Here is an 11,398-nt window from a genome sequence, read left to right as displayed (position 1 = left end):
GGGAGCCCAGCATGGCACCCACCCTGACCACTCACCACAACGCTCCAAGATATGAAAGATAGTTTATTGAATCTATACGTCTCCGTTAAAATCTTCAAACATAAAAGCTCTGTAACAAACATCACAACTTAGTGTTATCTGTCATATAAATAAAATATACACTAAGATGTACATTATCCACAGGGTGGGGCGCCCCAGCTCGCTCAGGATCAGCGTGTGGCTTCCCAGGCCCCTAGGGAGGGGGCGAGCGGAAGCGGATCTTCTTGGCTGTTTCCACGTCAGACTTGGCAACGAGGAACCGCATCTTCTTCCCCCCATGTCGGATCAGGTCCACGGCTCTGGAACCCAGAGGGGGCGAGGATGTCTCTAGCTCCTGGGGAGGGTGGGCGCGCCTCCCGGAGGGGCCCCAAGCCTCCACCCCAGGAGTCCCAGGGCAGGGGCCGGGTGAGGGCCTGGCCATGGGCAGTGTCTGCTGCCCTCCCCACCCTGAGAGGCTTGAGCCCTGTGGCCCGTGGCTGGCAGGTGGGAGGAGGGGAGGAAAGGGTGGGAGGCGGCCACAGAGCTGGGCTGGGGGCCCTGCCTCCACTTCATCTCTAAAGTGGGGTAATGACAGGAGCAGAGTGAGCGGGTCTCATTGTGCAGGTGGCCCAGGCCCTGGGCTCCCCGATGGCTTCACCGCCCAGGCCAGGTGTGTCTGCTTGGGGGGTACCTCAGGTAGCCGACGCCCATCAGGCTGCTGCCGTTCACCTCCAGGATGCGGTCTCCCAGCGACAGCCGGCCGTCAGCCGCTGCAGGGCTGCCCGGGAGCAGGGTCTGAATGTAGAGGCCGGGGGTGCCCAGGGGCGTGTGCTGTAGGGGACGCAGAGGCCTCAGGGCTCCGTGGACCCCAACAGGATGGTAGCCCCAGCAATGGCCACCTCAGCTCCAGCCTCAATGGAGAGGCCAACCTCGCCCAGGTCACCAGTGTGTCCGCAGCACAGCACTGGCCACCACCACTGTCCTCAGGCCCAGGACAGACACCCAAGGTCTGAGAACAGAGGCTGGGAAGGTGGCTCCTGCACAGGCCCTTTCCCTTCTCTCACATCCCACCGAGATGCCCCTGCCAAGTCCCTGGTCCCTTGGCGTGGGCTGGGCCCCCTCAGCAGGTTCGGCAGCTGTGGCCTGTCTTAGGTAAATAGGACCCCGCCGCTCAAGGGACAGAGGAGCCCAGGGGCCACTCACCATCCCATCGATCAGGCCCATCCCCAGCCCGGAGGGGCCTCGCTCCAGCTCCACCAGGAACACATAGCAGAAGTCATCGGTGCTGGAGCTGCGGCTGGAGGGGGCTGGAGGAAGCTCGTCCTCAGGGGCCACGCAGTCTCCTGGGGGGACAAGAAAAGGGGCAGGTGAGGGGCATGCTGCTGTCCCGAGACCAGAGCTCCAGCGAGATGCCCGTTCAGGAAGATGGTGAGCAGCAAGCCCCAGACCTCCAGTGGGGTAATGGAGCTCGGGGCCTATGTGGGCGACACCCTGTGTGCCTGGAAGGGGCACCTGGTCCCCCTGTGGCTGCCCCTGGACACCAGCCTCTCAGAGACTAGCTGTTACCAGAGGGCTATACAGGGCTCTGCTGAGGCTCATACCTGTCTCCCCCTCGCCAACCCTCCCCATCCACAGAACCTTCTAAACCCCCCTCCCTACCCAGTCGCACCGCTCAGTGGTGACTGACTGTCCCTCCCGAGTGTCTGACCCTGCCGATGGAAGGCTCCGGCCCCCAGCCCAGCACAAGGCCTCTAGGGAGCTTGCCCTCCTCCAGAGATGGGGTTCTTCTCACCTTTAAAGCCGCCACTCCCCACCTTGAGGGTCCCATGCTTTCTCTACCAGGTCAGTTGTGCCCGCCTATTCCCTTCACCCCCCAGGTGACAGGCCTCAGGCACAGCCCAGGTGACCTCTGCCCTCAGGACAAACTCTAAACTGCAGGAGCACTGAGGACTCGGGTCAGGGCTGCCCTCGCAGCCTGCCAGCCGCACCCACATCTGTGCACACACACTCCCTGCCCTCTGCCCTCCCATCCTCCCGACCCGATCCCTGACCCTCACATTTCTGAGGCTGATGCATGTCACCAAGTGGTCCCTCCCCGACCCCCTGCAGAGGAGCACCCCTTGTCCCCCGGGAGGTTGCGTGTGGCCCAGCTGCCCTGCTGCCCTGGAGCCTTCCTGGCATCTGGGCCGCGGGCATTCATGGGCAGGAAATAAAAGCCCGGGACACACATGCCACCAGAACCCTGAGGGGGGAATGACCCAAAGGGACCTGCCCAGGTGCCAGCAGGACCTGGGGCTGTGAACTCCATGCAGGTGTGAACTAGGGACAGGTCTCACCTTCTGGAGTTGCCCCTGGGGAGCCACCTGGTCCATTCCTCCTTCCTTCCAGAAGCGCTTTCCCGCAGGGGCCGCCAGGGTTGGGCCAGTCAGGGCCAGTGGGCTCGAGTGGGGTGCTGGGAGGCGTGAGCAGGCAGGAGGAGTCTGTGTGCAGGGATCCAGCCTGGGGGGCCTTGCGGTTCCCACGGCCCTGCTGCCCTCCTGGAGGACCCTGTGCCCGGGGAGCCCCAGCCGAAGGAAGAGGGTGCACTGGGCCGCCTTCACGGGCTCCCCTGCTGGGGGCTCTGGGAGCCAGGGGGCAGCTCTGGCCCTCGGGGTGCCCCTCAGGGGTGGGGTGGTGCGGGCCCTGGAGGAGAGAGAGAGCGAACTCAGGCACCCAACTCCTGTCCGGGCAGAAACCAAGGGGGCCCCAGGTCTCCCTACTGCTTCTTCCCCAGGGCCAACAGCTGTCCCTGCATCCCCCCTACTGTCAAAGCCGGAGCCACCGGCAGTACCTTGAGGCCCTGGGGCTGGGGGGTCCCATCGCTGGGGCTGGACTTGCTGCGCAGGCCCCACAGGAAGTGGCGCAGGTAGAGAAGGTGCTGGTAGATGCTGTCGTCCGGGCAGTCCGCCTCCAAGTCCACCTGGAAGCCCTCGCTCGGCAGAACGATGGGCGGGGGGTTCTCATAGGACTCCAGGACGTCCTCTGCGGGCGGGAGTGGGCTGCCTGACCACGGGCCAGAAGAGGCCGCCCGCCCCTCCTGACACTGGGGACCAGGGATCGAGCAGGCTGACCTGCCAAGGACAGTGGGGAGGGGCCCAGACCAGGGTAACCAGCCCAAATGGCGCTCTGGTCCCTCTGGATCCCAGTGACCACCCAGGGTGAAGGACAAGGCCCCACCCTCTGGAGCACTGGCTGCACCCCCAGGCCCTGCCTGCACCCCACCGGCTCCCTCCAGGAGCTGAGCTGCTCAGCCCACAAGTCTGCAGCCCTGCGCTGACGCCGGCTCCTCCCGGCCTCCCCGGCCCATGCAGCCCCGTGCCCCTGGGAGCGGCGCTGTCTGCATGTTGGTCCCTGCGCTTGAACATGAGCCCCTCCCGCCAGCGGCGGGCTCTGATCCCAGCACAGGGCAGTGAACCGGAAACGGGGAGGCAAACTCGTCTGCATCCAAGCCCCGCCGCCAGGTGAGCAGGGCTGGGGTGTCTGAGCCCTACTGTTCCGAGCCCTCTACCTCCTCTAGCCTCCGCCCCTGTATCACACACAGTGCTAATGAAGAGGGGCACGTGTGACCTGTAGGAAATACACATGCGTCCATGCCCATGCATATGGTATGTGTGTGTGAACATGTGTGCTGTGTGAACATATGTGCGTGGGGTGTGTGTGAGCACATGTACTCTGTGAACACGTGTGGGGGATGTGTGAACATGTGTGGTGTGTGTGCGTGTGTGAGCACACACAGCACGGGTGCTCAGGAATGTTCCCGTGGATAGCACAGTGGCACCCAGCATGCTGGCTGCTCTTTCCCTGGTGGGCTGTGTTCTGGGTGAGACCCATTCTCAGGTTCCAGGAGGGGCAGGGATGCATTTGACCCAAGCCCAGAACTTACAACTTGGCCATGGACTGTGGGCTCCTTGACGCCCCAACTGTATGTCCGCAGGTGGGGGACAGGGCAGGGCACCCAGGGAGGAAGGCAGCCCAGGGCGGAGGTACCAGGTGCTCTGCAGGCTCCTCCAGGGAAGGCCCGCAGGAGGCTCCCCTGCCCCCAGCAGCTCACCTGACTTGAAGGCGTCAGGGCGGTCCTGGGCGCCCGGCTCCCAGGCGCTCATGGGGCCCATGGCCGAGGCCAGCTGGTACTGAGTCAGGAGCCGGTGCAGCTGCGCAGGGCTCAGGGCAGGGAACTCGGCCTGCAGGCTTGCCCAGCTCATCTAAGTGACAAGAAGGTGCTCATGGTTACGGCCCCCGGATGGCATGGCCATCCCCAGGGACGGTCCACCTTCTGGGCTCTCTGGGGGAAGGGGTAGAAGGCCAGGGCTCCCAACCACTTGTCACAAACCAGCACAAGGCCCCCATGTCCATGTGGGACGGTGAGGTCAGTGTGGGGGTCACAGGAGGTGACTGGGTGTGTCTTGTTTTCACTCCTCTCCAAAGCTCGCGGGTTTCTCTGCCCGCTGTTCCGGCTCCGGATGCTGGGGCCACGTGCTGGGCCCGGTGCGAAGCTGCTCCGGCTGCTGGGCTTTTTATCCGCTGGTTGCTCTTTCAGTGTAGAAACCTGGGGCTGTGGGTTGGGGCTGTCCTGGTGTGTTTACTCCCTGGCAACTGTTTTCTCGGCTTTCTGGACTCCTGCTGTTTGGACACTGGGCCTCGTTCATTGGTCCTTTAATTTGTCTTTCTTCCCCTCTCTGCTCCTCTCTCGCTTGATTTTATTGCCAACATCAAGAGGCCTGGGTGTGGCTATCAAGTGTCTACGCTGAAGGGATGATCAGTGTCCTCAGGCAATGTGGGGAGGCACAAGGGCGGACCTGGGGCTGTCCTCTGGCTAACACCCATACCTACGCCCACCCCCACCCGAGCTCAGGACAGCACTGTTTGCCTGGAGGGGGTTCCTGATGATTTGAGCTCCTAGAGTCCATGCCTCCTCTCACGCTGTGGTTCCTCCAGGCTGGTGGTGCTGAGAGGTCACCCAGTGGGCCCGAGCGCCCTCTCGTTTCCGATTCATTGGCTTTCTACTTTCCGGGCGATTTCCTGGCTCTGTCTTCCAGCCCTGCTGCTGCAGTTTTAATTCTGAGGACTCCTTTTTGTTGTTAGTCTTAGAACCCTGTCACTCTTAGTTTTACGGACACTGTGTCTTATGTCTTATCTTTATGAGGATACAAGTGGCTTTTTGAAGTTTCTTCTCCCTGGACGGTTTGGCCTGGTTTTGTACAGCCCTCAAGCTGAAAATGGTTTTCACATTTTTAAAGGGCTTAAAAATACTACTAATGGTTTTGGACTGAGACGTCTGTGCCGCAGAGCCTAAAATGTGTACATCGAAAAGTCTGCCACCCCTGACCTGTCTGCTCCAACCTCGTTGCCCCGGTCCCCGGGTCACACCTGTGGTGGAGTGGGTGCTGACGTCTGCCTGGCGATGCCCGGCCAGAGCGCAGGCTCGGCCATCCAGGCCCACTCAGGTCACCCGTGTCGGCAGCCTCCAACCTCCCCGTGTTATCCCTGACCACCAGGCCCGCAGAGCCGGCCACCTCCCGTTCAGAGGGCATAGGCTGAGTGACAGTGGGCAGGCTGGGCCCAGCACACAGTAGGTGCTTGCCACAAGGAAGGCCCTTTTCAGGAGCAGATCCGGGTCTCCCCAGCCTAGAGATCTTCATTTTAAATGTCCCAGAAATAAAGAGCCTTCTGCCAGAGTAGACAACCCAGCCGGTGGTATAGGAAGGGAACACGGGGGGACGGGAGAACCTGCTGCTGCTGCCTTTCCTGTGCCTTCCGTACTGAAGAAGAGCAAACACTGAAAGCAGGTGAACTGCAGCGCGCAGCTCAGTGGCTGCTCACCAAGCACACGTGCCCGCACCGGCCCAGACCAGGAGCACAGCAGCACTGTGAGCCCATCGTGCCGGCAGGTCGGTAGTGGCCGCTTCGGCAGGGCAGGCTGTCCTATAGGGTCTTGAAGCCTGTACCGTGGGAGCCACAGCACGTGCTCCTCGGGGCCCGATTCTCCCACCCAACCTCGTGTTCCGCATTTGGCGGGTTGCCTGCAGCGGTGGCAGGTGCCTGCTCGGGGCTGTGCCGCAGCTACCTCCTGGTGACGAGTGTACCACCCTACCCATCACGCTGCTCTTGGCTTTTTGCTCTTTTCCATTATGTGTCCATCTGCATGTCACTGATTCTGACGCCCTGTTATTTCCTTCCTGCTTTGGGTTTGACTTCCTTTTCTTTCTCCTGCTTCACAATCATCATTTTCAGCCTTCCCTGTTTTCTAACAGATACATTTTAAAGCTATTATTTTGCCTGTTAGCACTGCTTTAACTGCACCCATGAGATTGGTATGTGCATCTTCATTTTCACTGACCACCTTGACCCAGTGGAGGTCAAACTACCACCAATTCCACTCTGCATTTCAGAGTTTCTGCTTAAAGCCTTTCCCATCCCAGGCCCTGGAGCTTCAGAATTTTGTCAGATGTCATAAGGGGAAAACCACCAAGCACTTCAGGCTCCTTGAGTATCTTACATTTGTCTCCCTAGCCTGTAAGATGGCCAAAGCTGTTCCGGTCTCTATTCCCCAGCCCTGGCCCGATCTGGAGGAAGGCTGGACTTTCAGTCTCACACAGATCCTGCTTCCAGATGAGACAAATGTCCACAGAGGAAAAGCAGCAGCAGAACAGCTTTGTGGTTCTCCCTCTGTAGATCTGCTACCCCAGTCCCCGTTGCTTCAGGAGCTTTCTGGTGCCTTTAAACAGATGACTATGTGTTGGTCTCAGCCGTCCACACTTCCCAGGTGCTCAGTAGGCAGCAGCTACACCATTACTAATAACAATAGTGACGGATGCACACAGGAGGTTTTCTGGGTCTTGTTCCCTTGGGTAGAGGTGTATTGCTCCGTTTTTTAATACCAAACTGAAATGTCCACTGTCCCCTCATGAATATCATGCCACCCTGGCTATGCTGGAGTCAGCTCAGAGCTTTGCCTGGAGATGGCGAAGTAGCCACATTACTGACTTGGTTCAAACATTTCCCTCCAGATGCCCTTATTCCTGGGGCATGTTTGGGGTTTATGCTAGGCAGAAGGGGACAGCACTGGTCTGGTTTCATTGATTATCTATGACGACTGTGTCAGGCAGCTGGAGAGGGAGGAGGGGGAGGGGATGTATTAGTTTCCTGTTGCTGTTGTAACAGATGACCACAACACAGCAGTCAGAGCAGCAGGAATGTGCCCTCTTACAGCTGTGGGGTCACATGGCCTCAGATCCAGGTGCTGGCAGGGCTGTGTCCCTTCCGGAGGCTCCAGGGCAGGGTCCGTCTCCTAGTTCATCCTGGTTGTCAGAATGCAGTGCCCTGCGGGTGTAGGGCCGAGGTCACCATTCCTGTGCTGGCCTTCGGCTGAGGCTGTTCCCAGCCCTAGGCGGCCACTGCAGTCCTTGGCCCATGGCCATTCCTCCATTCTCAGAGCCAGCAACAGTGGGTCGAGTCCCTCGTTTCCCTTCCATCCCATCTCTGAGCATCTTCCACTGGAAGGACCTGTGTGATTAAACTGAGCCCAGGGGCTAACCCAGGGCCATCTCCCATCTCAGAGTCCTGAGCTTCAGTCACCTCTGCAGTGCCCCCATGCCATGTGGGGTCACAAAGTCAGTTGGGGATCAAGGTCTAGACACTGACATTTTGGGGCCTTTTTCCTGCCTACAGGTGGGAACAGCTGTGGAATGGAAACAACTCTGCAAGTTCTCTGAGGCCCAGAAGCACGTCCACCACCTCTGCCTGGTCTGTAGGCTGGTGACTCAGGAGCGACAGCACACAGTCCCCGTCCCATCCCCACTGACCTGCTGCCCCTCGAACACTCTGCACCACGTACCTGGATGAGCTGGGCGCGGGGCGTGGCCAGCAGGTTGAGTGTGCAGGAAAGCTTCCGGAAGAAGTGCTCCCCAGCCTCCCCAAAGCCAGCGCTCCTGGTCCACTCCAGGAGCTGCTGCAGGCGGGCACAGGCCTGCACGCCTCTGGGCCAGTGGAAGCAACTCAGAGAGGGGCCTGGGGAGGGAGTGGGGGCGGGTGGGTGGGTGAGGCCTATGTTGCCCATCCTCCCCCAGAGAGCCAGGCGCCCGCTGGTCCCGTCCCTGTGCCCTCCCCCCCCCCCCCCCCCGGCCTCAGAGGATAGACGTGAGACCTTACATCGACCTAAGGCATGAACCTGCTGTGGGCCCCTCTCTGGAGGGGGTGGGGTGGGCATGGGAGGTGGGGGTAAAGACAGCAGGGAGGGGCTATGACAGCCACTGAGTCCCAAGTGCAAAAGGACATGGTGCAAGTCTACAGCCAAGCCCCCTTGCTCCCACCCCAATCCTGCCCTGCAGACCCCAACTCAGCCTGGGAAGTCCACAGTGGTGACACCCATGTGCTGGGGGCTCATCCCTGGGTTCATGTCCCTGTGCCCAGCAGCACCCCTGAGGCCCTGAGCAGGGCAACAGAGGAATGTCTGCAGTGAGGACTTTGGGTGGCAGGGAGATGGAGTCAAAAGTCACATCACATCTCTGAGCCTTCCCTCCTCTCTCACAGGGGCTATGGGACTGCTGGAGACAAAGGGGACCAGGAAAGGCTTGAGGGGCCCTGCACAGACACTGATGGAGCTCCTGCCCCCACAGGGACTCTGTGACATTTCCTGCTCCCTGAGCTTCCACCTGCAGAACCCTGTGGCACCCGCCCCCAGGGTCAGAAGGCCCAGACTGCGGCCCAGCGCCCTGGGAGCCGTCTCAAGGGTTCAGCCCGCCTCCAGGGAGGACGCTTATGTTTCCTGCAGGAAAGTGGTCCAGCCCCCGCCCATCCCCTCACCCTTGTCCAGCAGCTGGTTGAAGAGCAGAGTGCTTGAGAAGAAGAAGAGGTAGGCCAGCACCTGGGAGGCGATCTCGGGGTGCACCTGGCACTGCTGCAGGAGGTCCAGGGCGGCCTGGTAGACGGACACGACACGGCGCAGCTCCTCTGGCAGCTGGGAGGCCGGGCACCAGCTCTCCCGGGGCTCCGTGTGGAAAGGGGGGCATTCCAGGAGGGCCGGGAGGCAGACATACAGGGACTGGGGGCCAGAGGAAGACACCAGTGGTTGGCAGAGCCTGGGGCACAGGCCTCAGTGTGGGGGAGTGACAGTGCACACACCAGTTTCCTACAAGAGCTGCCTGGGAGTGTGGAGGCTCAGCACAAGCTTCTGTGAGAGGTGCAGGTGACACTGACACCAGGAGACACAAAGGGGATCCAGCAAAGGGTCCGCAGACACCCTGAGTGTCTTGAGGGAGGAGAGGGGGAGGGTTTGGGTGAGGAGGGGCTCCCCGTAGAGCTCAAAATCCTCAAATAGCAGGTGATTGGGGGAAAAGCGTGCGGCTCCTTCCAGGTCCCTGAGCCCCCCAGAGCCAGGAGGATGGGGCACACCTTGGAGATGTAGTACACGCACTGCTGGAAGGCGTACAGGATGACCTCCTCCAGCTCCGCCATGGCCTCCTCGCTGGCCGAGAGCGCACTGGAGAACAGGGACTCCTTTGAGCCTGCAGGACACAGCAGCACAGGTTAAGGAGGGGACAGCAGATGAAGACACCAGTCTCCCTGATGGACGTGCAGCATGGTCCCCACTGTCCTGGAAGCTCTGCTCGGGGTTGGAGGGCGGTGCTGGGTCTGCCAGGGCCAAGAATCGCTCCCAGCACTCAGGTAGGCCTCCCAGGAGCACAGACCTGCTGCCCTGCTGCTGGACAGCAGAGAGGAAATGGTGTGCGAGGCATCGGAGGCCTCGCCCCGCCCACATCTGGACATGTGGCCGTCCCTGTCTTGCTGTTCATGGCACTTCCCCTTCGAGCTCGGGCTCCTGCCCCTCAGCCCACAGACAGCTCACTCCCCAGAAACCACCTGACCCCTCCCCAGAGCCTGGCCTTTGGGGTCTCGTTTGGGACCCTGACAGGGTCTGGATGCTCCCTGCAGCCTCACCAGGCTGCGTGAGGGGCCCCAGGTCTGGGGGAACAAGAGGCTCTTAAGTGGCTGCCAGCTGCAGTGCTCCCTTCTTCCAGAGGCTCCAGGCCACAGAAACACCCGAGGCCGGCGCCACGGCTGCCCGGAACACACGCAGACCAGCCATGTCACAGCCTTGAGCCAGGGGGGACGTGGCGGAGAAACCCAGCTGCAGCCCTCTCACCGCAGCGGAACGGTGTCCTGCTCAGTGTCAGGAGGTAGCCTGCAGCCCCCCTCCCTTCCTCCCGTGCTGGCTCCCAAGGCCCAGGATGGAGGCCACCCGTGTGGGTACCCGAGGACCCCCCAATCTACAGGTACCAGGCAGAGTCTCAAAGACTTACAGGAGGATTGTGAATGGGTGAAACACCCCCCTTAGCCGGGCTAATCTTCACCGGCCTACGTGAACGAGGTCTCCTGGATAAGAGCTTCACACACAAAGATTCTTTGGGGAATGAAAGGCGACTTTTCCAGCTCAGGACGGGACATCTCTGCTTTTAGATCTTCCCACAGATACTTCCTGTGGGAGGTCAGGAGTCCGAGCGCCGGCCCTAACCTTCCCTTCACCCTCTGGTTGACGTTATTTTTCCTCTGAGCTCTCCAGCGCCTGCACTGCATGGGATATTGTCTCCAGGCCGCTCAGATCCTGCTGAGGCTTTCCTGCCAGCCGGCGTGGTCCCAGGGTTCACAGAGGCGGGACCCCCTCCCAGCATCCACCGGGCTGCATGACATCCGGGCTCCCCCACCAAAAATAACTTCCTCCTAAGACCGAGACAGCAGCTAAACGACCAGTGACCATCACCCACAAGCAGCTTTCCCAGGAAAACCATCCAGACGCCGGTCCCTGCGCAGTGGGTTCACCCAGCTGCGTGGTGCCGGCGGAGGGTGCAGTGCAGGGGCAGGATGTCGGGGGCCGAGAGGGGCTCGCTGGAGGGGTCCTCTGGCCCACCGTGTGCCACTCTCAGTTCAGCACGCACACCAGGCTGTCCTGGAAGGCAGACAGGGCCCTCAGGGCAGGACCTCACCTGCAGCGAAGGTGTCCCTGTCCATGCCTCTTGATAAGGCAACTGTCCCATGAACACTGTGCCTAAGAGTCATGGGGAGGGGGAGGCTCCCAGCTGACTCTCTGCTGGAGCCAGAATCAGTGGGGTTCCTCGAGAGCATGCCCAACCTCCTGACATCTCGCAGGACAACATGCACTTAGAACGGGCCACAGGTCCAGACTCTCGCTGGCCAAGGCAGAGTCCAGAGGAGCCCCCCCATGCAGGTCCCGCTGCAGTGCCTGCGACATTGGTCCTGGGTAGCTAGAGGCCTCCGAGGAGACTGCCACGCTTGGAGAGGGAGGTGATAAGAGGCCTCAAGGGGAGGACAGGGCAGGCTGGAGGGG

The 11,398-nt window shown here is 61.0% G+C and overlaps 1 protein-coding gene across 3 annotated transcripts in view; it reads right to left on the bottom strand.

Annotated features, from left to right (window-relative positions):
- Nucleotides 1–44: 44 nt before the first annotated feature.
- The window catches only part of RADIL (Rap associating with DIL domain), a 46,950-nt gene continuing 35,596 nt past the window's right edge, over nucleotides 45–11,398 (bottom strand). The window contains exons 7-15 of one of the 3 annotated variants that reach the window (XM_081136707.1): nucleotides 9,448–9,560; nucleotides 8,860–9,097; nucleotides 7,892–8,064; nucleotides 4,109–4,259; nucleotides 2,849–3,039; nucleotides 2,355–2,700; nucleotides 1,222–1,361; nucleotides 710–849; nucleotides 45–338 (exon numbers count right to left, since the gene is read on the bottom strand). In XM_081136707.1, the coding sequence (XP_080992833.1) occupies nucleotides 233–338; nucleotides 710–849; nucleotides 1,222–1,361; nucleotides 2,355–2,700; nucleotides 2,849–3,039; nucleotides 4,109–4,259; nucleotides 7,892–8,064; nucleotides 8,860–9,097; nucleotides 9,448–9,560 (1,598 nt within the window). In that variant the 3' untranslated portion in view covers nucleotides 45–232. The remainder of the gene's footprint in view (nucleotides 339–709; nucleotides 850–1,221; nucleotides 1,362–2,354; nucleotides 2,701–2,848; nucleotides 3,040–4,108; nucleotides 4,260–7,891; nucleotides 8,065–8,859; nucleotides 9,098–9,447; nucleotides 9,561–11,398) is intronic. The other 2 variants (XM_081136708.1, XM_081136709.1) reach the window with 2 other exon arrangements.

This window comes from Miniopterus schreibersii (genome assembly GCF_964146895.1).
Source record: "Miniopterus schreibersii genome assembly, chromosome: 4".
NCBI lineage: Eukaryota > Metazoa > Chordata > Mammalia > Chiroptera > Miniopteridae > Miniopterus > Miniopterus schreibersii.
Note: the sequence above shows the minus strand (reverse complement) of the source record. Positions and strands in the feature narration are given on the sequence as shown.